The 26,730-nt window shown below is 45.6% G+C and overlaps 1 protein-coding gene across 1 annotated transcript; it reads right to left on the bottom strand.

The window, feature by feature from the left end:
- Positions 1 to 552: 552 nt before the first annotated feature.
- Positions 553 to 9,162, bottom strand: PCARE (photoreceptor cilium actin regulator). Its single transcript, XM_006061065.4, has 2 exons — positions 5,417 to 9,162; positions 553 to 744 (listed from the first exon to the last, which is right to left on the bottom strand). Exons 1-2 carry the CDS (start codon positions 9,160 to 9,162, stop codon positions 567 to 569), a joined length of 3,924 nt encoding a protein of 1,307 aa, XP_006061127.2. The 3' UTR covers positions 553 to 566.
- Between the last annotated feature and the right edge of the window lie 17,568 nt (positions 9,163 to 26,730).

Below are 26,730 nucleotides of genomic sequence, written 5' to 3'. Positions count from 1 at the left end.
AAGTAAGCACATGCTTTAGGCAAAGGGAATGATGGGATAGTCAAGGGCAATGGAATGTTTAAAAAAAAGTAATGAAAGATAATAGATTCTAGTGCCAGGCACACCTGTGCAATTTTTCCTGCTCTTCCTAGCTGGGTGAGCTCAAACAAGACACTTGGAGGGTGAGTAGGCGTGGGGGTACTTTGGTTTTCTTGCTGCAAAACTAGGAGAATGCTGTCTGCTTCCTTCATTGTTTAGAGAATTAGATGGTTTCATGGACACCTGGCTCATCAAGCATGCTGGAAATACATTTTCCTGCTAAATTAAGGCCAACTCTTGAAGGATTAAAGAGTGTAATTGTGGAGTCCATGTTGATAGTTAATCTTCGACCCTCGAAGCAAACCAGGACCCAGGGCTGCACACAGTAGTTGTTCAGAATTTAGCAGACCCCTCAGGCAGTGCCCCTTCCAGGCCTTTCCTGCATCTCAGCAGGAGTCTGGTTGGCCTACCCTCTCTGGGGCTAACGCTTGGCTGTCACCCTTGCTTTCTGGGGTGACTGACATCAGTGTCATTCAGTTGGTAGCCCGTCAGGTCACTTCCTTCTGCTGGGACTTGTCCTGGGCATGGCCCACGCTGGCCTCTCGCTGCAGCCCGTGGCCCAGCACACAGAGCTCTGGGGATGGTGCACCCCTGCCGCTGCCCTTCAGTTCTAGGCCACAGGGGCTGTTCCATGGCTCTGTGTCCTTGGGGCTCTCCTCGCTGCTGCTGCAGAGAGAAAGCATAGTGCCAGTCAAACCCTCCTCGTTGCTTCTGGCCCCACCTCCTCTCCATTCTGTCTCTAGCCCTCCTGTCTGTGTCTCCCACAGATCTGGTGGGCCCTTGTGCCAGGCCTCTGCCTTTCTGTATCAGCTTTGCCTGTTGGTGCTGTCCTTGTGGGTGTCTCCTCTAGTAGGGCACCATGGGAGCCACGCTCCTGGCATTTTGGAGGACAGGCTGAGTCTTGTTTTTTCCTGGGACAATCAGATCCTGCAGCTCTGGACAAAACAGATCCCTCAAGAACTCGGGCTTTTATTTTGTTTTGTTTTAAAGTGTTAGTTGCTCAGTTGTGTCTGACTCTGTGACCCACAGACTATAACCTGCCAGGCTCCTCTGTCCATGGGATTCTCCAGTTTAGAATACTGGAGTGGGTTTCCATGCCCTCCTCTGGGGGATCTTCCTGACCCAGGAATCAAACCCAGATCTCCCACATCACAGGCACATTCTCTACCATCTGAACCACCACTTCTTATTCCATAAAGGGCTAGGCTTAGCTAGTTGAATTAAAAATAAAAGCAACACCAACGATAACAGCAAAAACCAAAATAAAACAAATGCAAAAACAACCCGGCTTTGTTCTGCTGCCACCCTTTTCCTGAACGGGATAAAATGAAAACTGCTTGGCCCAGACCTGGCCTTTGAATAAGACAGAGCTTCCCAGCTGCTGAGTGCCACAGTGAAGGGGCTCTGAACAAAGAGGGCCACCCAGTGTGCTCTGGCAGCACAGAATGGAAGGTGGTCCCAAGCACGGAGCAAGCCTAGGCCAGATGGGGAGCCAGCTCAGAGAGCCACCCTGGCCATGGGCAGCCAGGCTAGTCCCGTAACAACCACATGGAAGGTGGAGTTGTCTGTTTAGGTTCCTGCCCTGGCCCTTCCACTTACTAGCTGTGTGACCTGGAGAGTGTTGATTAATCGCCTTGATTCTCAGTTTCCTTCTTCGTCAAAAGGAGGTAGTAATGATACCCATCTCACAGGACACTCAAAGGTTTCAATATTGGATGAAGCATGGAAAACTCTCCGTGCACTACCCAGCACACCATAGGCACTCAATGAGTAGTCAGCTGTCACTGGTGCTCTTTTGTAGCATGACCAGAAATTCACACCCGCAAGGGACCTGAAGGACCACTCTGTCATATGGCACCTGAGGCTCCGAGCCTCTCCATCCGCTACTCCAGGGCCAGGACGAGACCCAGCTCTCCATGTGCACAGACCAGAAGCCCTTCTCTCTGCCCACAACAGGACCTTCTTGACTGTATTAGGAGTGTGCTCGGCTCTGCATGCTTAGACTTACGTGGGATATCCAACCAGCAGAGGACGAGTTTGAGTTTGGACCCTGACAAGATCAGGGTGGCAGGAATGGGCGTGAGGGGGGTGGGCACTGGCATTGGCCAACATACATAATTTTCAGGCAGTGAGGAACCCACTCTGATCCTTAGAGCCAGTCTTATCTATGTCAGCCTCTGGCCCCATCATGAGTTCCTGCAGGACCCAGTGGTGTGTGGGTAACAGATCCCACCTTACTGTTTGTTTTCCCTGTGCCCCTTTGGAGGGGGGGAGGCATGACCCTTTGCTGCCCGTGGATGGGAGCGGCTACCAGGAACAGGAGGGGCAGGCCCAGGGGACAGGCTATGGTGCCCAGCATCCGTGGATGCTGACACTGAGGTCTGACAAAGGATTTGGTTCTAGCATTGTGTCTTCTCCACCCCCAGCCAGGTCCTACATCTTCATGAGGTTCAGGCCAGAAGGTCAGTTTTTTTCAGTTGCTGTATGGCTGTGGCTCCACCTGTTCCCAGACCTGATAGGGAAGCGGGCTGCCCAGGTCTCTGGATCCAGCAAACATGGCTGCTGAGAGCCCCTGCCTGGCTAGTCCTATCCTGGCAGAGAGTGAAACACTGCGTTTGCATTTAGGGGAGCAAGTCTGGACACACTGAGACCTGGAGAGAGACAGCTGCCTCCACCAGAGGATTCAATACGTAAATAACTGTTGAGGCTTAGTAACTGAGCTTCCTGGGGAAGCCTCCAAGGACTGTGCCCAATCCCTGGGCCCTGAGATGGGGAAGATATCAACACCATCATGTTTTCTAAAAAAGGGGCTCATGCCTAGCATAGAATGACAGATGGGAGATCAATACCAGATGCAGGCCAGTGCGTCCTGCAAGCCTGCCGTGGCTGCAAGATACCATGGGTGGGGCTGCTTCTGCAAGTCCCCACTTGGGGAAACAGCCTGTTCTGAGCAGTTCCTGGCTTTCTGGCACTGACTTGTTGCATGATCTTGGGGAAATCAGGCTCAGTTCCCTGGCATTGTTTCCCATACACAGGAGGGCAGAAAAAATGCTTGTCTGCTACAGAGCTGCAAATGCCCTGCTCTTAGAGCTGGTTGGCTTTTGCTCCCAGATGCCAACTTTACAAAGGTTGGGCGGGGAGTGTGGGGGGTGTCTGGGGAAGGAGCGTTTTCCCACTACTTCCATCACATGCTCACAGTTGCACAGTCTGGAAGAACTTGGAGGTGTGGTCTGACCAGGAGACAGCAATGGGTGTGAGTCACTCTGTGACCTTCCACGTGACTTTGGGAAGGCTCCTGTTTATGCATCTTCCTCTTCCTCCCTCTTTCAAGCTACAATCACTCCGCACCCCACCCCATCTCTCCGCATATTGAAATTCAGGACCTAAAACAACATTTTAGGCTGCCCTATTCCGAGGAGAAGCCTGAGAGAATGGCAGTATTTTCTCCTTGAACAATTTTATGTTACTTTATTATTGCTCCTGCTGTTTTAAAATGTTAGTGTTTTTAATTAATGCCATTTTATTGTGCCTGTTCTCTCAAGCTCTTCTCCTGAAGGGCACAGTTTTAGAAATCTAATCACTGAATAAGTAGCGAGTGTGAGGAATAATGCATTAACATTTATAGAGGTTCTTAGATGAAAGGTACTGTGTTGTAGGAAGCTCATTTTAGATTTAAGAAAAGAGCAACGTTACATTAAGATTCGTGCAAAAATAATCAATATTTCATTTCTTTCAAGTGGCTGGGGAAGTTTATATAACTATAATCAAGCACAACTTTCCCGAGATAATATCTTTATTTAAAATTGACTGCTGAGTACTTTGTGAAAAATTACCATATACGCCTTGACAGACTGTGAAGTCTGTAACACGTATCACTCTGGCAGAAATTAACTTCTGATTTACACAACTGTGGGCACTGAAAAGATAGCAAGGACTGGTGCGGGCTGAGCTTTGTCTGATCTGATATCAAGACACATTGATAAAAGTTCCTCTTTAACCGACCTCAGATGTACACATTTCTCCCCATGCCACAATTCAAGAAAAGATACATGTCCCTGTATATCCTGTAAAATAACCAGATCACCATATGAGTCCTTTCAATGGAAAATAACCACATCACCATATAAGTCCTTTCAAAGGCCAGGCAGTGGCTATTCTTTGAGTCATGTCCTCTCACAGCCGCCTCCCCAGGCCTGTCTGTGTGGCTGGGCCAAGGACATGCCCAGCAGCGGCCCTTCATGAGAAATGCGCACTCGGAACTCAGCCGGCCCAGGGCAGGCAGGGGGGCCCTTCTGCCTGCGTTCTCGAGCTCAGTGCTCATGGAAAGTCTTGTTCTACCTCTACACACTCTGAAAGGGGAGATGGAGAAGGAGGCAGGATTGGGGGTCCTCAGGGGTAAGAGGAAGTCAAACTTTTATACTCAATACCTCCAGGATCAGCCGTTCTTAAAGTGTGTCCCCTGGCTGCCTCCCAGAACTTTTCGAGGAAAGTGTTGTGTCTAAGCTGTCAAAACTGTGTCCATAACAATATTAAGATGTTATGTGCCTTTCCCACTCATTCTTTCATGAATGCAGAGTGGAGTTTTCCAGACTACAGGATGTGTGACATCACAACAGATTGCCTGCAGATGAAGGTCTGAGAACCCAGCTGTCTTTCTGTGAAGCCCACACACTAAAGAGGTTTGCAAAACTTCAGAGGTTTGCAAAACTAAAGACAGTGTCACTCTGCTCACTCAATGTTTTTTGTTGCGAAAAAAATAGTTACTTTTCGTTATATTATTTATGTTAACATAGAATGGGGCATTTTAAAAATTAATAAACACTCTAGACATCTCTCAACTTTAATTTGTAATGCAGTAAAAAGCGATAGGTGCAATGCACAAAGGCCCCTTGAGGGTCTCAGTTTTAAAGAGTTAAAAGAAAGTCCTGGGACCCAAAGCACCTCCCGCTAAGATGCTGGTCTACTGGTGTAAACCAGAAAGGACAGGAATCAAGCTGCTGGCTCCAGACAGGTAACCAGAACTCAACTTTAGGGGCCAAGTCGCTTCATCTCAATGTCCCCACATGTGAAATGAGGGGCATGTGTGGCTGGACCAACGTGGTTGTTTTAAACTTTATTTGTATTACAGCAGAGCCTCTTGCAATGAAATCTTTCATGGGAACCTGAAACATGTAACAGAGGAAAAATTGTTGCTTCAGGTTGGGGCACTGGGAGACCAGATATCTTGATACCCCCTTTCCATCTTGTTCTTCTCTTGGAGCACAGTTTGAAAACTACTGACCCAGATGATCCTAAGGGCTCCTCAGCTCTGTTCCCTAAACCACAGGACTCTCCTTACCTGCTCTGGCCATGCTGGGATTCACAAGCGCTGCTGGTGGCGCCCGGGACAGGCCGGTGAAGGCAGACGCCCGGCCGGGGGTCAGAGGCTGTCCTTCGGATGAAAGGTTGAGGGTTCAGGGCACACAGAGTTGTCCCTCGCTGTGAATCCGCCCTCATTCGTGGCCCTGAGCTGCCCCTCCAGCTTCCTGTGGGGGTCTCAAGAGGAGCCCCAGCTTCAGGGGGCTGCGATGATGGGGTGAGCGGATGTACTGTTGAGAATGGTAGTTTAGCTTCAAACAGAGAGGAGGTGGCTGGGCAGAAAATGGAACGTGTGTTTCCAGATGCCTTGGCTGCCCAACTGTCTTCAGAATCTTGTGTTTCCTTGGGCCTCTGACTGGGAGATGCTGGGGGAGAGGGGGAGGGGCCAGAGGCCAGGGAACCGGCTTCTGTGCGCTGGGGAGGGGGACTGGAGATCTTGTGCTGAGCGAGTGGGCTTGCTGAGGGAGGGCTGGGCAGCTTGTGCTGGAGGGGAGGGGAAGCTCGTTTCTTCACTGTTGGGGGGCTTAGCACCCTGGGACTCACTGGAGGGCTGAGGGGTGGGCTAGGGGACCCATGTACACAGGGTGCACTTGGCTGGGCAGATCTGTGAGTGGAGGGCAGGCCCGAGTGCCTCTTGTCCACTCTGGGCATCCAGTGTGCCCTTGTGGGAGAGGCCTTCCTGACTAGCACAGGGCTTCGGCCTTGGGTCTGCCTTGGGGCCTCGGGAGAATGTGGTCCCCGCATTGGCCTGGTCAGGCTGGGTTCTGAGATCCTGTTCTGCCCAGATGTGTGGCTGGAATGGAGCCAGTGGATGACCTTCCGGGGAGGCTTGGAGAGGCCTGAGGCCCTGTCTGCCTGTACCTGACTCTGCGCCCTGCTGCCCTGCACCTCTGGGTTTCCGCTAGCTGCTGGTGGGTGGTTGAAGTCCAAGGCGAGCTTTCTGGTATTGCAGCCGCCCTTGCTATTCCCTGGTTCTGTGCTGCGGGCCCTGGTGAGGGTGGCGGTGCTCTTGCTGGGCAGCAAGTCAGTGGGGCTCATGGAGACTCTTAGTCTTGGGGAAGCCCACGTTCTCCGGGCAGAGCCAGTCCCTCCCAGCCCTGGCACGTGGGTCCCTTCAAGGGGGCTCTCTGCCGGCTTGTTGCTCTCTGGGGCTTCCAGAGAAGTGAATGATTGGTCCATCAGAATTTCCAGAGGTGGCGGAGGGAGATCCTCTGGGTTCTCCTCTGTTTCCCAGTTGAGGTCCTCACTCTTGGTTGCTTCAGCTGTGAGCAGAGGGGGAAAGGTAGGAGCTAAGGGCCTCCAGCCTGGGCCCATCCTGAGAGATTCTCCACCCACTGCTGGAGAAATCCGAGGCTTTGGATACAATGGGGCCAGCCCTCTGTAAATGGGGAATCTGGGAGGCATGCTGGGAACCCCCCACTTCTTGGGGCAGGGGCTTGGCCCCGAGTCCCGGGAATCCCCCAGTGTCCTTAGACTCTCGGTGGGACTGAAGGTTTCAATGAGTTTCTTGACTGATGTTCTGGTGGGACAGCTCCTGATGGTCTGGTCCCTGACTGCTGGAGCCTCATGGGCCCTCTCGCCCAGTGGGATGATGCTTGGGAGCCCCTCAGCTTTTCCCTGTCCAGGCTGTTCTCCCTCAGGGTGGGAGCAGCACTTCTGCAGGATGCTCTTGTCCTGACTTGGCAAAATGCTGAAGTCCTTGGTGAGGGATGACTTTAGCTTGCTGATGGCGCTGCTTGGGACCACCCGGCAGCGGTTGTCAGGCCTCAGCATTGCAGCTCTGGGCTGCGTGACTGGCTCTTGGCTCTGCCCCTGCCATCGGGCGCCCAGGCTGTAAAACGCCTCCAGCCTCTGGCTGAGGTCCCTCTGGACCCTCCGCAGCTCCTGGAGGGTGGGATCTTCCATGTGGCTCTTCAGACACCCCTCGGACTGGGACCTCCTCTGCCTTGAGGGGGCCCTCCTGCTGCCGCTGGCTGTGCTGGGTCTTGGGGGCACCGTGGTCCTCTCCTCTTCCTCCATCCAGTCCTGGTGCTCAGAGGGCACAGGAACAAACTTGATCCTTTCACTGATCGCTTCCTTCATCTTCAGAACCATCTCCCGGGCCTGGGGGCTCCTGAGTCTCCGGGGGTGTGGCTGAAATGGACTTTCAGCACTGGCAGGTGAAGACCGTGGCCTTGGATGGGAAGCGTTTTCCCGCCAGGTGCGTGGGCTCGTGCAGCTCCCTTCGTCCTCCTCCTCCTCTGAGCTGCTGTCCTCACCTTCACTGAAGGATGGAGCGTCCATGCACCTGGACCCTTTAGAAAGGTGTGCTTTACCGGAAGTCCCCATCCCAGGGGGACCACACGGAGTGCTTTGGCCTAGCCCCCAAGGCCTGGAGGCAGTATTTTCTGGGCCTGCAATGGAGGACCAGGGGTTCCCTGATCCACCCTGCACTGCTGGATGAACCTTGGCTGTGAGAGGCCTTGAGAGTGGGCAGTCCTGGGGTCCATCTAAACCCATCCGGAATGGACTTTGCTGCCAGGTGTGTCCTGACAGCCTGGCCTCCACTGTGGGTGAAATCGCTGGCCTCCACTCTGCAGCCTCCGGCACTAAGTCCCAGCTGGCTTGCTTGCCCAGCTTGTCTGCTAGCTGCACAGACTCATTGTCCGCACCGATGCCACTGTCCTCAGAGCACAGGGGTAGATCCCATGCTTCAGGGTCACTGTGGCTGCTCGCCAAGCTCTCCAGGTGCCCCAGAGCCCTGAGGAGGTGTTCATCTGCGCCCCTCTTTGTGCTCAGCTTGTTCCCCAGGTGGGCTGCAGCAGCGTTGAGGTAGCTGCCGGAGCCCTCCAGGAGGCTGCTGGTGAGCAAGGCCACTGTGCTGCTGAGCTCCTGCAGCTTGCTGACTGTGTACTGCAGAAGCTGCTGCAGGAGATCTGGCTGCTCCTGGGGCTCTCCTTTCTTCAACGGCCAAGCCAGATCCTTCCGAACCTCCTGGAGGAGCTCCTCTCCATCCTTGGAGATCTCCCCCAAGAGCTGGTTGACCTCATCAAAACACAGCATCAGGAAGCCGACCATGGGCTGCAGCAGCTCGTGGGTCTGGGTGGCCTGATGGGTGATGCTCAGAACTGCTTCATATTTGGAGAGGCAGGCATGCAGATAGGTGTAAGTGCGCTGGTGGGCCTTCACCAGGGGGTCGGGGAAGTCCACCTTGTTTTCAGACTCGTGGGCAGGAAGGATGGTTTGGCAGTAATGGCCCTGTTTGCTCGACCTGTGACATTTTGGTCTCTTTGCCCATTTGGAAGTCTCCTGGGTAATACTTTCTTCACTCTCTTCCCTGGAAAAGGCTGCCCCTTGTGACCCATGGGAGCTCTGTCTCTTGAATGGAATGTCCGTAGCCATGCAGCTTTGTGATTTGTTCAGCTGGGATGGGGAGGTTTTGGTTTCTGGGATCAGTCTCTCCATATCTTTTGCTTTGTCTGCAGTGGGATCCCTGGTGAGCTGACAGAGACTGTCAGCCACGGTCTGGGTCCACCTGGGACTAGGCTGTTCCTCTTCTGCCCGTTGTCCCTGTGACGAGCACCCTCCAGGGTCATAGCAGGTGGAACTTTGAACCAACAAAGGGAGGGAGCCTCTTTCACTGGCCCTCTGATGTCCTGGCAGAATTGCTTTGGGCTTTTTAAAAAACTGGATGCCACTCTTGGCAACACTGTTAACAAGATCACTGTGGGAAGGTGTGCATCCCATGATGTCAGCCTGTAGTCATCTCCCACCTGCAACCCTCACAGTTTTCAGGGAATCATATTCAAAATAGAAACAGAAGGCAGTCTTACTAGTCCATCCAGGCAATCTGCAGGTCAGAATCCTTTGAAGTCCAATGCAATGTCCTAAACTTGCAACCAGCTCTCTTCACTTCCTTGGCTCCATCTTGCAGAGGTAGTAATGTTGCTGTCCTGGTGATGTTCTAAGGTTTGAGCCCTCTGCTGCTAGTAAGCAACAGGGCAATTCTAAAGGACTTCAGTCTCGTGGATTATGGGCCTCTGAGTGTTGCTCGTGTCCTAACAGATGTGCATGGCAAGTGGAACTTTAAGCCTATTAGGTTAATCATGCCCCAGCCAGTCAGCACTCACAGTGTGTTCTAATATAGAACTTCTCAGCATTTACTATCTTGGGAAGCGGATTATTTTTGCACGTGCTTATGCTTTTAATTCTGCTCAGATGCCTGCCATATGAAACCTAGAGAAACGAGCCATAATTGCAAAAGGCTCTGGAAGAGACACATTTGTGGAGAGGAAGCAAAGGGCTCACTGATGACGGATCCTTAAAGAGAAGTGACCTTCACAGTTTAATAAGGGCACAGCAAGCTCCAACCTGTTACTACCCAGAGGACCCCAAAACACACAATAGATGGGCGCTGAAGTGGTGCATTGCTGTTTGTGTGGCTTATAAAATAGACCACGACTTTCTAGTGCTGGTGAACATCTCTAAATAAGATGGGGAATAAAGAAGGTCAGGTGGCTTTCCTTTACACTAGAAAAGGAAGGTAGATTGCTTGGAGGCCTGGAGGGGAAAGCAGAAAAACTCACCACCGGCTCAAGGCCAGTTACTGTGGACTATAGCTGCTCAGGGAGGCAGTGCTCTCACAGGAAAACACTTTTTATTAAACCTTTCTCATAGGAAAAGAGAACAAACAAACTGTGGAAAATTCTTAAAGAGATGGGACTACCAGACCACCTGATCTGCCTCCTGAGAAATCTCTATGCAGGTCAAGAAGCAACAGTTAGAACTGCACATGAAACAAAAGACTAGTTCCAAATTGGGGAAGGAGTACACCAAGGCTGTATATTGTCACCATGCTTATTTAATTTATATGCAGAGTACATCATGAGAAATGCTGGGCTGGAGGAAGCACAAGCTGGAATCAAGATTGCCAGGAGAAATATCAATAACCTTAGATATACAGATGACACCACCCTTATGGCAGAAAGTGAAGAACTAAAGATTCTCTTGATGTGAAAGAGGAGAGTAAAAAAGTTGGCTTAAAACTCAACATTCAGAAACTACGATCATGGCATCCAGTCCCATCACTTCATGGCAAATAGATGGAGAAACAATGCAAACAGTGAGAGACTTCATTTTCTTGGGCTCTAAAATCATGGCAGATGAAATTAAAAGACGCTTGCTCCTTGGAAGGAAAGCTATGACCAACCTAGACAGCATATTAAAAAGCAGAGACATTACTTTGCCGACAAAGGTCCGTCTAGTCAAAGCTATGGTTTTTTCAGTAGTCATGTATGGATGTGGGAGTTGGACTATAAATGTATGGATGTGGGAGTTGGACTATAAAGAAAGCTGACTGCCAAAGAATTGGTGGTTTTGAACTGTGGTGCTGGAGAGGACTCTTGAGAGTCCCTTGGACTGCAAGGAGATCCATCCAGTCAATCCTAAAGGAAATCAGTCCTGACTATTCATTGGAAGAACTCATGCTAAAGCTGAAACCCCAATACTTTGGCCACCAGATGCAAAGAAATGACTCACTGGAAAGGAATCTGATGCTGGGAAAGACTGAAGTTGGGGGTGGGGGGGGGAGGTAGAGAAGGCGATGACAGAGGATGAGATGGTTGGATGGCATCCCTGAGTTGATGGACATGAGTTTGAGTAAGCTCTGGGAATTGGTGATAGACAAGGAAGGCTGGCGTGCTGCAGTCCATGGGGTTGCAAAGAGTCAGACACAACTGAGAGACTGAACTGAGTTGAACTGATAGGAAAAGAAGCTAAAGTGGGGCAGTGGAGAGCAGTTATGAATAGAACTTAAGGGAAAAATGTATTTTCCTTTCAACCTCAGCTTCTCAATCTGAGCCTGGTGCTCTTGCCCATAGCTAAGGTAGCAGCTGCCCATTTAAAAACTTCTTTAAAACTGTCTTTGCGGTCCATAGGGCTTCACTTGTGGCTCAGCTGGTAAAGAATCTGCCTGCAATGCAGGAGACCTGGGTTTGATCCCTGGGTTGGGAAGATCCCCTAGAGAAGGAAAAGCCTACCCATTCCAGTATTCTGGCCTGGAAAATTCCATGGACTGTATAGTCCATGGGGTCACAAAGAGTTGGACACAAAGGTCACAAAGAGCTGGAAAGAGTTGAGTGACTTTCACTTCACTTGCTGTCCATAAAGTGTAGAGCAGACATTTGGAGTAGGAAGACTTGGGTTTAAATATTGACTCTTCTCCTTTAAGATGGGGAAATTTCCACAAGTTATTTAACTTCCCTGGGGCAAAACTCATCTCTGAAATGGAGATAGTGGCACCTACTACTTGGAGCTGTTGTGGGGATTAAGTTAATTAATGCGAGGCAAGTGAAGTGACTTAGCAGCAGCAGCAGCAGCAAGTGCTTGGCACAGTGCCTTGCAAGTGATAGGTACTCAAAAGAAAAGAAAAGAATTCCTTATTCCTCTCCCCCGGCATCTAAGCCACTTATAATAATAAAAGTCATGAGAAAATTCACTAGTTTGCCCAGGACCAAGCCCCAGTCCTTTCGGGAGTTATCTGGAAATAACTGCCTACTGAGGCTTGGAGGCCCAGATCAGGTTTCTGCCGCTCTGCGTCTGTGCAACCCCTAGCTCAGGACTGCTGAGCAGCAACACTGCTGCCCCAGGACTTCTCTGAGACCTCCTTGTGCCATTTTTCTGTTTTTAAGCACACAATTGAAAGTAAGTGAAGTCGCTCAGTCGTGTGTGACTCTTTGCGACCCCATGGACAGTAGCCTACGAGGCTCCACCATCCACGGGATTTTTCAGGCAAGAATACTGGAGTGGGCTGCCATTTCCTTCTCCAGGGGATCTTCCCCACCCAGGGATCAAACCCAGGTCTCCTGCATTGCAGACAGATGCTTTACCATCTGAGCCACCAGGGAAGCACAATAATTCCCACCAACTGCAGGAGAGAGACAGGCTTCAGATTTGGGGATATTCAGCTTATTGACAATGTTTAATTTTCCTAATAGAAAAAAAAGATTGCATGGAGCACCTCCTAAAGTTACTGAGAATGGAGTTACATTCTGCCTTTATTGCTTTCATTTTTTCTTACTGAGCGCTGTACAACCAACAAAAATAACTGTAGGTTTTAGGACTTAGGGATCCCTTTTCTGCCGGGAGCAAGCTGAAGACTGGCTACCAGGCTGTGTGCAGAGCCTGGTGTCTATCACAGCCCTATGCCCCAGAGTGCATAATTAATAAAGTTCTCCGATCTGTTTATTTGAAGCAAAGCTCGTGGGAAACACAAAGCTGACTCAGTGCCTGGGGGCAAACTGTGTTAGGCATCAAAACATTGTTTCATTTGTCAGAGCCTCGGCTGGCCCAGTAAACAAGCATGCCAAGTGGGAAGAGTTCTCTCTCTTGCATTTAACACAGTGCCACGCTCATCTGAAGGGTTCTTTATATAAGTTCTTCTCCTCTTGGGCTTTTGCTTGAATCATCTTTGTGAGAACTTTTGATCTAAGGGGCTAAAATTATTTCCAAACCAATGATCAAAATAAAAGTATTTTCCTGGAGGATCAGCTGTCAAATAGCTTTGTGCCTTATAGACAGGTTTTCTTGACTATTCCAAATAATTTAGGAAGCACTTTCTTCACTGCCTCTCATTTTTCATTAAGACTCACTTTTGTTTTTCTTCCTTTTCAAACTCGTGTTGCTTCAAATTAAAACAAGGGAGAAGAATTGCTTTGAGTGGGAATGTAAAATGACCCAATTTCTTTGGAAAGCGGTTAAGCATACACCCACCTCCTGACCCATCATTTCTATTCCTAAGGATTTACTCAAGAGTGTTGAATGCCAAGGTCCACAAAAGAGACTGGTACAAGAATATTCCTATTAGCTTTATTCATAATAGCCTCAAATTGGAAACTCTCCAACTGTCTGTTAATAGGGAAATACATAAATTTGGCATTGGAATACTTGCCAACAATAAAAGGAACAAACTATTGAATATGTAACAACATAAACTTAAAAATTGGTATGCTGAGTGAAAAGAAACCAGATGGGTCCCACCAGAGGGAAGGCTACAGGGTTAGGGTTAGAAGCAACCCTAACCTAAGCAAAGTAGTGAGAAGCAACTCTGGATTTGTTCTGCAGCCCAAAGAAGTTCTCCAGGTTGCCCTTCCAAATGGTCTCTGTCTCTGATAAGGCCCTTTGGATTGACGGCTTGGCTGGTGGTCGCTGGTTTAAAGTCTGTCTCCGGGTAGAGACTTTCAAATGACCCTTAATGTGAATCCTAGACCCACAGGGAGTCCCAAGCTCTGCCACCTCTACCCTCAGCCCAGATGGCTGGTTCTCTGGCCCTCAGCTGGCTCACCTCCCAGGGCTCTTGCCCGCCAGAGTGGTGGCTGGGGCCAGGAAACCGAATATGGTAAATGGCTTCATGCGTGTGTGTGTGTGAAGTTGCTTCATGTTGCGTCTAAGTCTTTGCTACTCTTTGAACTGGCTCTTCTGTCCATGGGATATTCCAGGTAAGGATACTGGAGTGGGCTGCCATTCCCTCCTCCAGGGAATCTTCCCCACCCAGGGATTGAACTCACATCTCCTGCATTGCAGGTGGAGTTTTTACTCCTGAGCCACCAGGGAAGCCCAAATGGCTTCATATTAACTATCAATTAAAGTCTCTAACTGGTAAAGTAAAATTCTATTTCCAGTGATATTTTAAGGTAAGACATGTTGATTTCAGCAAAAAGCTTGTATTTTACATACCTTTTAATTTTAATTTTTATTTCCTTCTCTTTTTTTGTGCTTATATTTTACACAGGGGCTAATCATTAGGCCATTGTATTATCTGCATTAACTTAAACATATTATAGACATTTTCCATGTTATAGTGTTTTCCCATGGATGGAGGAGCCTGGTAGGCTGCAGTCCATGGGGTCGCTGAGGGTCGGACACGACTGAGCGACTTCACTTTCACTTTTCACTTTCATGCATTGGAGAAGGAAATGGCAACCCACTCCAGTGTTCTTGCCTGGAGAATCCCAGGGACGGGGGAGCCTGGTGGGCTGCCGTCTATGGGGTCGCACAGAGTCGGACACAACTGAAGCGATTTAGCAGCAGCAGCAGTGTTTTACCACGCTTGAGGGAAAGACGGTGATGTGTATAGTGAAGGCAACAACCTCTTACTTTAACAAAAAGGTAAATAGCCAAGAGTCTATATGTATAAAAGAAAGCACAGGCCATGAATTTGCTAATTTTCCTTTCCTGAGGCAGATGTTTCTCCGTGTGAAATCCTTCATAGAAATGCATATAGATGTAACCCCACATACCTACCCCATGGCATAGGTGGATTAAAAAAACTAAGTGACCAAATATATAGGATTTGTGTGAAAAGCTAGTGTCCGAGGCAGAGACAAACATCTTAGTGAAGTGGTGAAGCTGGACTTAAACCTCAGGTCTGGCCGACTCTCAGGCTCTGGGTATTCCCACTGATTCAGGCTGTCTGAACTGACCACTTCCACTTTTCTCTGCTTAACATATGGGTTTTCCTGTAAAATACTTTGTGAAGGGATTTAGTAAAGATGTGTTGGGACTTAGCCACCTGCGCCCAGCTCTGGGCTGTCACAATCCTTGAGTCATTTCACAGATGATTTCCAAGGTCTGTTCTGACTCGAACACCAAGGTCCCTTCTGACTCTAACAACCTTGGTGTTAAGACTGTGGTTCTGTAATAGTTTGGCCTTAACAGAAAACCAAGTATTTTCCTTCAGAGCAATGATGTAGAAGTCTGATTGCCATCCCTTCCTTACAAGTGGTCATTAGGAGATCCCCAATCTCAAACCCTGTAACATAGAAGCCCCCTCAATTGGTCCAGACGTTTTGATCTGATTTCAGCTCACATAGTACAAACATCAATCAGATTATACAATACTTTCATGCTCTTCCAACTTCTTAATGCAGTAGTTAGTTATCATAGTATTTTTTAAATCAGAAGAAGATTTTACTATTTAATGTGAAGACAATTCATGCACATAAATTAAACTAAGAGGTGAACAGTCTTAGTGACTTTGAGATGATGATGATATTTATTGTCATGAGCGTTTCAGGCTCTGTTGCAAACACTTCACATATCTTCATTAATTATACTATATGTGGCTCATGCTTCGGGAGGAGCAGGTTGAGAAACTGAACATACACAAAATAGAGTTTAGATTATCATTAGACAAGACCCCACACCAGGAAGAGAGGAAAGATTAAATTAAACCTAGTGTCTCTGGGAGTTGGTCCCTGAGATGGTTGTAAAGGATACTCTGTACTGAAAAGTCCTTGATTCACTGGGTGAATGGATCCCTTCCTTTCTTGACTTCTGAGCTTTCTTCCACTTCTCAAGCCCAAGAAAAATCCCTAGCTTATTGCCTTTGACTTCTAGATCTCAGTCTCTCCTCCTATAACACAGGGATGGTGCAGGGGAAGGGCTCCTGGCTTTGAAGTCAGAATACAGTACATGGGGGAGGAATTAATCAAGATTCTTCCTAACTGTCAGATCACTGCTCACATGTTATTAGAAGGACCCTTAGGAAAATTGTGTTAACAAGCAGATAAGCTGTGGAACCACATTAATTCCCAGTAGGGAAATAGCAGAATCTAATTTCTTGACTTGAAGAAACTAGTCGTTTACTTGTATATTTACTTTAAAACATGTACTCTCGGCCTTGGAAAGATCTTGGCTCCTAGTTGTATAAACTTCTCAAAATAGACTCTTTACTCTTGTTATTTTTGGTTTTGTGTATTTGGCACATTTGGGGAAAGACATCGGGTGATGATGTGAATTCATGGTGGAATGTGGGTGAGGAGCCAGTCTCACGATTTCTCAGGGTTTGAAAAGCAAGTAGAGAGAGTTTTTGTAACATCGTAGCCTACTCTGTGCATTTTTCCTTATATTTAAATACTGTAATATTTTCTGAGCAATTGCCCTTGGACTGAAGAGCAGACAGCAGATTCAGTTCTCTCTCTTTTTAACGTTTACATCCATAAGAATGGCTTGTCTGTGCTGACTGGGGGCTGAAACGCCAGCCACCGCATATAACCTAATCTGAGAAATTTCATTCCTGTTCACTCACAACTTTTTTGAATGCATTACTTTTATGAATTTAGAATTATTAAGACAAAAACAGCCTCCCTCCAAACAGCCAAGTATTTATAGTAATGTTTAAGGGAGATTAATTATCCAAGGATAATTGGAGAACAAATAAGGCAGGTGATAATTAAAATACTTGATATTTAAAAACTGAATCAGCTGAAACTTTGGATCTTGGGCTTCTAGTCTCCAGAACTGTGGGAAAGTAAATTTGTTACTAAGGCCACCCCATCTATCGTATATTGATATGGCAGCCTGATGAGACTAAAAGAGATATTATTTTTTAAGAACAGTATATTTTTATTTATTATAGAAACTTGTATATGAATGTTCATAGCAGCACTATTCACTATAACACTATAAAGGTGGAAACAATAGAAATGTCCATCAACTGATGAAGGAATAAGCAAAATGTGGTATAGTCATCCAATGGAATATTATTCAGTCATAGAAAGAGTGAAGTGTTGATAACATTGTAACATGTTAAACCTTGAAAACATGCTAAGTGAAAGAAAGTGAAAGTGAAAGTGAAGTCGCTCAGTCGTGTCCGACTCTTTGCGACCCCATAGACTGTAGCCTACCAGGCTCCTCTGTCCATGGGATTTTCCAGGCAATAGTACTGGAGTGGATTGCCATTTCCTTCTCCAGGGGAATCTTCCCGACCCAGGGATCGAACTCAGGTCTCCCTCATTGTAGACAGACGCTTTACTGCCTGAGCCACCAGGGAAGCTAGATACAAAGGTCATATCTGATTCCATTTACAGGAAATATCCAGAACAGGCAAATCCATAGAAAGAGAAAGCAGATTAATGGTTGTCAGGGGCTGGAGTGAGGGGAGAATGGGAGTGACTACTTAAGGGGTAAAAGGTTTCCTTTTGTGGTGATGAAAAGATTCTGGAACCAGAACTTAGTGATGGTTGCATTAACATTGTGAAGGTACTGAATGCCTGAGTAGTACACTTTAAAGAGGTCAAAATGACAAATGTTGTTTTATGTGCATTTTACCACAACAAAAGAGCAGTATAGGCAAATGTAAGCATTTAGAAAATACAGATAAGCTCAAAAGGAAATAAAAATGATTATCTATCTATCTATCTATCCTTTTCAATAAAGGCAGATTCTGCTGTACTTACCATTTGGCACCTAGCTTATCTCTTACTGTATCATGAATTTATACTCATATAATCAGGTATTCTTTATAGCACTTTTAATGGCTACACAATATTCCATTGAGCAGAGAAATGATAGCTTCTTTTGCCTGACTCTTACCATTGATAGGTTATTTCTAACGAAGTACTCTTGAAATGTCCTTGTAGATAAATCCATGCTCACATTTGTGATTATTTTCTCAGAATAAATTCTGAAATGTGGAATTGCTTAGCCAAAGAACATAAATTTTAAAAAATTGACTTTAGTTTTTAGAACAGTTTTAAGTTTGCTTGAAAACTGAGCAGAGAGTTCCTGTATATGCCTCTCCCCCACCACTCAGTTTTCCCTATTGTTAGTCTCTTACATTAGTGTGATGCAGTTGTTATTAATTAAGGAGCCAACATTGACACAGGATTATAACTAAAATCCACACTTTATTCAGATCTCCTTAGTTCTTACCTGATGTCCTTTTTCAGGACTGCATTCAGAGCACCATATCACAGTTATCACAGCTTCTTGGGCTCCTCTTGACTGTAACAGTTTCTCAGACTTGCCTTGTGTTTAGTGATCTTGCCAGTTAAGTCCTGGTCACCTTGTAGGCTGTCCCTCAGTTGAGTTCTGTCTGATGTTTTTCTCATGGTTAGACAGGGGCTGTGGGGTTTTGAGAGGAAAATCACAGAGGTAGTGCGCCTTTTTTATTGCATCATATCAAGGATATGTACTGGCAACAATATTTACGGCTGTTGATGTTGACCTTGATGCTGATGACCATGATGTTGGTGTTGACCTGACCGATGCAGAGCGTGTCAGGTTGCTCAGTTGTAGTTATTCCCTCAAATTCTCTCTACTCTTTGGAAATATTCTGAGCAGTCACTTAGGGAGAAGGGAGTTACACTCCCCATGAATATAAATATTTTTAAGGTTTTTGGTATAAATTGTGAAGTTATTCTTCAGAAACATTTTACCAGTTAACATTCTCAGCAGCAGTGTGACTATGTGTCTACTCTACTGCAAATTTTCCAACACTGGATATTATCCTTTAAAAAAATATCTCCTGAATTTAAAGAGGAAAAATGGCATTTCATTTTCATTTGCATTTATGAGTTTATTAAAAAGTTGGTATATTTTAAAAATTATATATTTTGTTGGCCATATTAACATTTTGACTGATCATATAAGTTGTCACACTGCCAGTAATTTTTTAAAAAGCTTTCTCTTTTCCTTTTAATTTTGTTTATGGTATTTTGGAGGGACACAGACGTTTTCATTTCACATGATCAATTCTATCAGTCTTTCTTTATAATTTCTATCTCTGTTGTCATGTTTAGAAATGCTAACTTTATACTTTGTAAAATACCTGGACAAATTTATATTCAGGGAGTTATTATTATAGTGTTCTTTTTCTTTTATTATTGCTTATTTATTTACTTGTTTATTTATTGTTGCTTATTATTATCCAACCAGTCCATTCTGAAGGAGATCAGCCCTGGGATTTCTTTGGAAGGAATGATGCTAAAGCTGAAACTCCAGTACTTTGGCCACCTCATGTGAAGAGTTGACTCACTGGAAAAGACTCTGATGCTGGGAGGGATTGGGGGCAGGAGGAGAAGGGGACGACAGAGGATGAGATGGCTGGATGGCATCACTGACTCGATGGACGTGAGTCTGAGTGAACTCCGGGAGTTGGTGATGGACAGGGAGGCCTGGCATGCTGCGATTCATGGGGTTGCAAAGAGTCGGACACGACTGAGCGACTAATCTGATCTGATCTGATTATTATTGCTTACTTATTGTTGGTTGCACTGGGTCTGCGTTGCTGTGTGTGGGCTTTCTCCAGCTGCAGCTTCATTGAGGAGCATCTGCTTCCCACTGCGGTGGCTTCTCTTGTTGTGGAGTGAGCTTCAATAGTTGCAGCACGTGGGCTCCAGTAGTAATGGCGTGTGGGCTTTAGTTGCTCCATGACATGTGAAATCTTTCAAGATCAGGGATCAAACTCATGCCCCCTGCATTGGCAGGTGGATTCTTTTCTTTTTAGGAAGCTTTTTTTTTTTTTTTTTAAGTTGAGTTCCCATGAAATGGGAGGATGTAGCTTGACTAAATTGAGCTTTATTTCTGAAACAGCCAACAGTGGACACACTTCAAGACAGAAAATTGTAGCTTATGGCCTCTCATGGAGATTTCTGGGACTGGCTTTAATATTTTGAAGAATTCTCGAAATGGAAGTGAACTGGCTGACGTATGATACTAAGTTATTTGGGAGCTACACAATGGCAGACAGATGGGATGACTTGGAAAATGTGTATGTGAGCACTTAGTGAAAGACGAGCTTTGAAGTTCATGAGGATAAGAAGTGTGATTGTTAAGCGAGGATACTAATTTGATCACCATGCTTCAGTAATTTACATATTTAAATAAGCAGTCAGATGTGAGGAGAGGGGGGCTTGGGGTGCTGGGATGCTGGGGTAACCATAAACAGGTATTTCAACAAACAGCTATTTCCCCAAAATATGTTAAAAACAATCTCATTTAGAAATTTATTCTCAGATCAATTTCAATCATAAAATAAAAGTAATCTAATACTGTTAGTTGTATCTTACAAGATAAAATAGTGAATAGAAATAAACCAGACTATACTGTGGCAGACTGGAATGTGGCATGTCAATGGATGTGCTCTTCTCTTTCCTTACACTCATCAGATTTCCACCATGCATCTCACGGGCCTCATCTGGAGGGTCCTGAGAGAAGAGGTGCTTACATCCCCTCCCTGAACCACAGATTGAGGTTGGAGAGAGAGCAAGCCAGCAAGCCTTGGACAGAAGTGCTTAAAATCAGGTCACCTCATTGTGCCAGAGTAGGAATGGTGTGTGGTGTGAGGCATGTGAGGTGCGAGAGGATGGAGACTTGCTCATTCCCATCTCCCACAAGTCAGAGTGGCAAAGGAGGACACCCACAATATCCCAAAGGCTTCCATGTGGAGCAAACTGAGCTGAGAAAGAGACAGAGCCCAGGGGGTTGGCCCAGGATGAGGTATGAAAACCAGGTGAGGATAGAGCTGTCCTCTTGATGTGCGTGTGTATGAAATCACTTCAGTTGTGTCCGACTCTGTGTGACCCTATGGACTGTAACCTGCCAGGCTCCTCTGTCCATGGGATTCTCCGGGCAAGAATACTGGAGTAGGTTGCCATGCCCTGCTCCAGGGGATCTTCCCGACCCAGGGATTGAACCTGCCTCTCTTATGTCTCCTGTATTGGCAGGTAGGTTCTTTACCACTAGCACCACCTGGGAAGACTTTTAATAGGAGAGGATTAAATGGGAGTCCGCTGGTGTCCCACAAACTATCCAAAGGAGCTCAAGTCATCTGCTGCAGCCAGAGCCAGACAGCATAGACTAAGAGTAAGAAGCAGGCGCTGAGGGAGCTGAGATCAGGGAAGAGAAGGGGGCAGCAAGGATAAAAGAGAGGACATTTTCAACCTAATTTTGACTGAATTATAAACTTGAATTGACTACAGAATGACTGAATTCAAACAAATTTATCTGAGAGTAACTAGATTAAATGTTCTCTGCTTTGAGGCAGAATGGAGACTCAAGGCAGAGATTACACTCAATTATAGGAGAATAGAGAAAATTACGTTTTTGCACACTCGAGTCAGTGACGGTGAAATTTGTACTGGCTCTAATCATTCCAGGCAGCCAGGTGTCAGTAAAGTCTCAAGAATAGATCACAGAATCATTATGGGCTGCGCTTCCAAGTTATTACCGCATCTGTGGCCACAGTGCGGAAGGTCCACACAATGTCTCATCATCAGAAATCATGATGAAATCCTTTCAAATTTCTGTTCAAAATGTTCCCTTTATATTAGAAAGCAGAGTTAATGCTTGTTGGTGGAACAAGTACATTTGTTGAAGTTCTGAAGAGATTCAGTCCAGATTATAACCCTATGATTCTAAAAGCAGGAAGTCTGCAATTGCAGGTTGCTGTGGATATCTTCTTGAGTATATCTTCTAGACCCACTGCCAAGACTCAGTGCTGAGGGGAGATTGGGGGGTTTGGGGGTGGGTGGGACAGGGCCTTAGGGTTCCCGCTTCTGAGGGATATTGGCAGGAACTTGGAGAGAGGGAGAAGAATGAGGCAGGGTATCGATTCTCCCATCTCCCTTTGGGAGGGTCTCCTCTGTTTCCTAGCCCTCTTCCTTGCTATGAAATGAAGGGCCGGGCCATTCCCCCTCCTCTGCCATTGCTGCTGGACCTTCAGTGGCAGGTTAAGTGCCATAGCTGATGGCCTCTGGCCCTTTAAATCTGGTATCCGTAGCGCCACGGGCAATGTCATTATTGTGTATGTGCTGCCTGTAGGGAAGCAGGCTGGCAGTACTCAAAGGAAGACTCCACCCCAGGGAGGCAAATCGAAGCCTGCCACCACCACCCAGGCTTTCTCCAATTGGAATCTGCATATGGGCCCAGGGGAGCCCATTATGAAAACACCGCTTTCCATACACTCCCAACCAACACTCTAAACAATTTGTGCTCTTGTTGAGGAAGCCCCATGAGAAATTGAAAATTTTTTTTCTGGGTGATGTTGAGAAGACCGTGACATGATTTGGGTAAGTTTCATCATGAAATGAATCTTGTGCCCACCTGGGCCTCTCTTGAAATCTCATTTCTGGTTAAGGCATAGGTGAGTGTCCTGGACAAAGCACACTGTTATTTAATTTTCTAATTTAAATTAATTTATTTATTTTTGGCCACACCTCGTGGCTTTGTTGTTCAGTTGCTAGGTCATCTCCAACTCTTTGCGACCTCATGGATGGTAGCCCAACTCTTTGCGACCTCATGGATGGTAGCACGACAGATTCCTCTGTCCGAATTCCCAGAGCAGGGGTTGAGCCCGTGCCCCCTGCAATGGAAGCGTGGAATCCTAATCACTGGGCAACCCCGCATACTATTATTTTAGACAAATTAACAGGGGTTTCAGTGATTGGACATATACTATGAGGCAGTTTAGACATGTTTTACAGAAATGCATCCTCTTTTATAATTGCATCAAAAAGTCAAAATGTCAGTTCAGTGCTAAAAACCTGAAAGGAGTAGTAAAAAAGCTTCAAAATCCACCCTTTATTCCCTTTTATAACTGATAAGCCAATATTAATGTATTATTTTTAATTAAAGTCCATAGTTTACATTAGAGTTAATTCTTTGTGTTGTACAGTCTATGAGTTTTGACAAATGCATAATGTTGTGTCTTCACCATTATAATATCTAAAAAATAATTTCACTGCTCTTAAAAATCCCCATGCCTCATCTATTTGTCCTTTCTTCCCTCCTTCCCCAGCCTCTGGCAACCAATGATCTTTTTACTGTCTCCAGTTTTGCCTTTTACAGTATGTTATATAGTTGAAATCATATATGTCACTTTTTCAGACTAGCTTTTTTCACTTAACAATATACATTTAAGATTCCCCCAAGTCTTTGTGTGGCTTGATAGCTCACTGCATTTTATTGCCGAATAATATTCCATTGTACCACAATTTGTTTATCCATTCACTTATTGAAGGATGTCTTAGTTGTTTCCAATTTTGTATAAATAAAGCTGCTATAAACATCTATGTGCATGTTCTGTATGGATGTATGTTTTCAAATCACTTGAGTGTGCATCTTGGAGTGAGACTGCTGTATCATTTGGTAACACTATACTTAGCTTCGGAAAAAGCTACCAAACTGGGTTTCAAAGTGGTTGTACCATTTTTCAGTCCCATCAGAAAAGAATGAGATTTCCATGTCCTGGCTATTATAAACAGTGCTGCGATGAACATTGGGGTACACGTGTCTCTTTCCCTTCTGGTTTCCTCAGTGTGTATGGCCAGCAGTGGGATTGCTGGATCATAAGGCAGTTCTATTTCCAGTTTTTTAAGGAATCTCCACACTGTTCTCCATAGTGGCTGTACTAGTTTGCATTCCCACCAACAGTGTAAGAGGGTTCCCTTTTCTCCACACCCTCTCCAGCATTTATTACTTGTAGACTTTTGGATCGCAGCCATTCTGACTGGTGTGAAATGGTACCCAGGACATGGAAGCAACCTAGATGTCCATCAGCAGATGAATGGATAAGAAAGCTGTGGTACATATACACAATGGAGTATTACTCAGCCATTAAAAAGAATACATTTGAATCGGTTCTAATGAGGTGGATGAAACTGGAGCCTATTGTACAGAGTGAAGTAAGCCAGAAAGAAAAACACCAATACAGTATACTAATGCATATATATGGAATTTAGAAAGATGGTAACAATAACCCTGTGTACGAGACAGCAAAAGAGACACTGATGTATAGAACAGTCTTTTGGACTCTGTGGGAGAGGGAGAGGGTGGGAAGATTTGGGAGAATGGCATTGAAACATGTGTAATATCATGTATGAAACGAGTTGCCAGTCCAGGTTCGATGCACGATACTGGATGCTTGGGGCTGGTGCACTGGGACGACCCAGAGGGATGGAATGGGGAGGGAGGAGGGAGGAGGGTTCAGGATGGGGAACACATGTATACCTGTGGCGGATTCATTTTGATATTTGGCAAAAGTAATACAATTATGTAAAGTTTAAAAATAAAATAAAATTGAAGAACAACAACAAAAAAAAAGAATGAGATTTCCAGATATTCCAAAGTCTTGCCAGAATTTGGTGGATTTTAGGGGTTCTTTTGGGATCATTGGGATTTGATTTTCACATATACCTCAGGGTAGGTATTTTGAACCCTTTGCTTCCCTGAGTCAAAATTACAGGCTCATTCTAGGGAGTGTTTCTAAAAGCGAAACACTGGGGAAAAGCTACCAAAAGGGTCTGTAGCTTTTTCATTTGGTACAAGAGTGGAATTTCATGTACACACATCAGGAAGAAAGTAACTTGCTTGAGAGGTCAAAATTAGTGACACAGACCCCCTGGGAAGTTGCCCTGAGTTCCCTAGGCTCCACTGTCTGGCTGCATTGAACTCACTTTCTTTGAAAGTCTCTGTCACTTCTGGCAGGCAGAGACCTCTGTGGGGTCTCTGAAGAGTGGGGAAAGCCAGGAGGGAAAAGCATGAAACCCATAGCTTTAATCTCTTCTTACTACTAAGAGAAGAGCAGATAGGACATTAAATACAGTTTTTGTATTTTTTTCTCTTCTTGGTCTGAGTTAACTTACCTCAGTTCAGTTCAGCTCAGTTCAGTTGCTCAGTCGTGTCTGACTCTTTGCAACCCCATGAAGTGCAGCATGCCAGGCCTCCCTGTCCATCACCAACTCCCAGAGTTCACCCAGACTCACATCCATCGAGTCGGTGATGCCATCCAGCCATCTCATCCTCTGTCATCCCTTTCTCCTCTTGCCCCCAATCCCTCCCAGCATCAGATTCTTTTCCAATGAGTCAACTCTTCGCATGAGGTGGCCAAAGTACTGGAGTTTCAGCTTTAAGCATCATTCCTTCCAAAGAAATCCCAGGGCTGATCTCCTTCAGTATGGACTGGTTGTATCTCCTTGCAGTCCAAGGGACTCTCAAGAGTCTTCTCCAACACCACAGTGCAAAAGCATCAATTCTTCAGCGCTCACCTTTCTTCAAAGTCCAACTATCACTTCCATACATGACCTCAAGAGGCCGCTTATTCAGGTCACCAATAATGTCCCTGCAGGGATTAAAAAATTTTTTTTCACAGTGAAAGTATACATTCACATTCAGAATTTTAGTCAATAATTTCTCCACAGACATTGTCTTCCTTCATAATGTCTCTCTGCATCTAACTCTTCCCACCCCTCTATTCCTGTTACCACCAGCTGAGTTCAGACTACCTACCAGACTATAAAGGTGGCCACATACTTGATCTCCTTGGCTGCATAGTCCCTCTCATAGTGACTCAGGTTCAAAATATCGAATCCATTCTTCTCCTTCATAAAGTCTTATTCATCCTTTCTCTGAAGCATCTCTTCATCTTGATTCTCACCTTATCCCCGGACTCCAGTGCCTTACCTCTAACTCTCCCATATATTCTGCATCAAAATCTAGGCTCTTTAACTTGGATCCAAGGTGTTTGCTCCAAAAACTTACAAGACCCATGCATTGCTCCTGTCTTCGGTCCACTGCTGCTCATGTGTATCCCTCTACCTGGCATTTCCCCTTCCTTCTTCCTCTAAAGAACATTTGAATTCTACCTCCTCTATCTAGGGTTGCCATTTCAAGCAAATAAAATATCCAGATATCCAGTTAAATTTGAATTTCAGATAAATAACAAATAATTTTTTTAAAGTATAGTACATACTTACACTGAAAAAATTCCTTGTTTATCTGAATTTCAAATTGAATTGGGCAACCTATTTTTATCTGCTCACTCTACCAATATGGAAACTTCTTGTTACATGATCTAATTATCTTTTTTGTGGGGCTGTTCTGTGTGACCTATGGGATCCTAGTTCCCTGACCAGGGATTGAACCCGGGCCCTTGGCAGTGAAAGCATGACATCTCAACCACTGAATCGCCAGGAAATTCCCTAATCCAGTTATCTCGGATCTCATTTTTTTTTTTTTTTTTAGTTCTACAAACAACTAATTCAGACTTTCATTACAAGCTATCTTGTATTATTGATTGCATATACAGAATTAATACTTGTTGGTCAATTATTAAATACTAGGCATTGTGCTTAGTTCTTTTTATACAATAGCTTATTGAATTCTTAGAAGAAATATGTGATATAGTAGGTATTACTCTGATATCCATTTTACAAATGAGGAAGCTGAGTCTTTGAGAGGTTATTTTATTTGTTCAAGATCCCCAAACTAACTAAACTTCAACTTTCATTTGTCTGTGGAGTGACCAACTTGTTCTGGTATCCCTGGTACTGTTCTGGCTTTAAAACAGAAAGTGCCATATCCCGGGAGCCCTCTTGGTTCCAGGGAAACCCTATATCTAACTTCAAAGCCTAGAATCCTATCCTCCTTCCCCCCCCTTTTTTTTTTGAGAATTTTAATTTTTTGTCTAAGTTAGACTATAATGTCCCTAATTTCGGGATAGTATCTAATGGCATTTATGATACTTAGAATTATTTA

This window comes from Bubalus bubalis, chromosome 12 (assembly GCF_019923935.1).
Source record: "Bubalus bubalis isolate 160015118507 breed Murrah chromosome 12, NDDB_SH_1, whole genome shotgun sequence".
NCBI classification, from domain to species: domain Eukaryota; kingdom Metazoa; phylum Chordata; class Mammalia; order Artiodactyla; family Bovidae; genus Bubalus; species Bubalus bubalis.
The sequence above is the reverse complement of the archived record's forward strand: the minus strand, read 5'-3'. Positions and strand labels throughout refer to the sequence as shown.

Excerpts from the sequence above, each read along its gene's own strand:
- PCARE (XM_006061065.4), bottom strand. The coding sequence starts at position 9,162 with ATGGGATGCACACCTTCCCACAGTGATCTTGTTAACAGTGTTGCCAAG. Across the intron at positions 745-5,416 it reads TCCCAGCATGGCCAGAGCAG|CAGCAGCGAGGAGAGCCCCA; the intron begins GTAAGGAGAGTC and ends TTCTCTCTGCAG.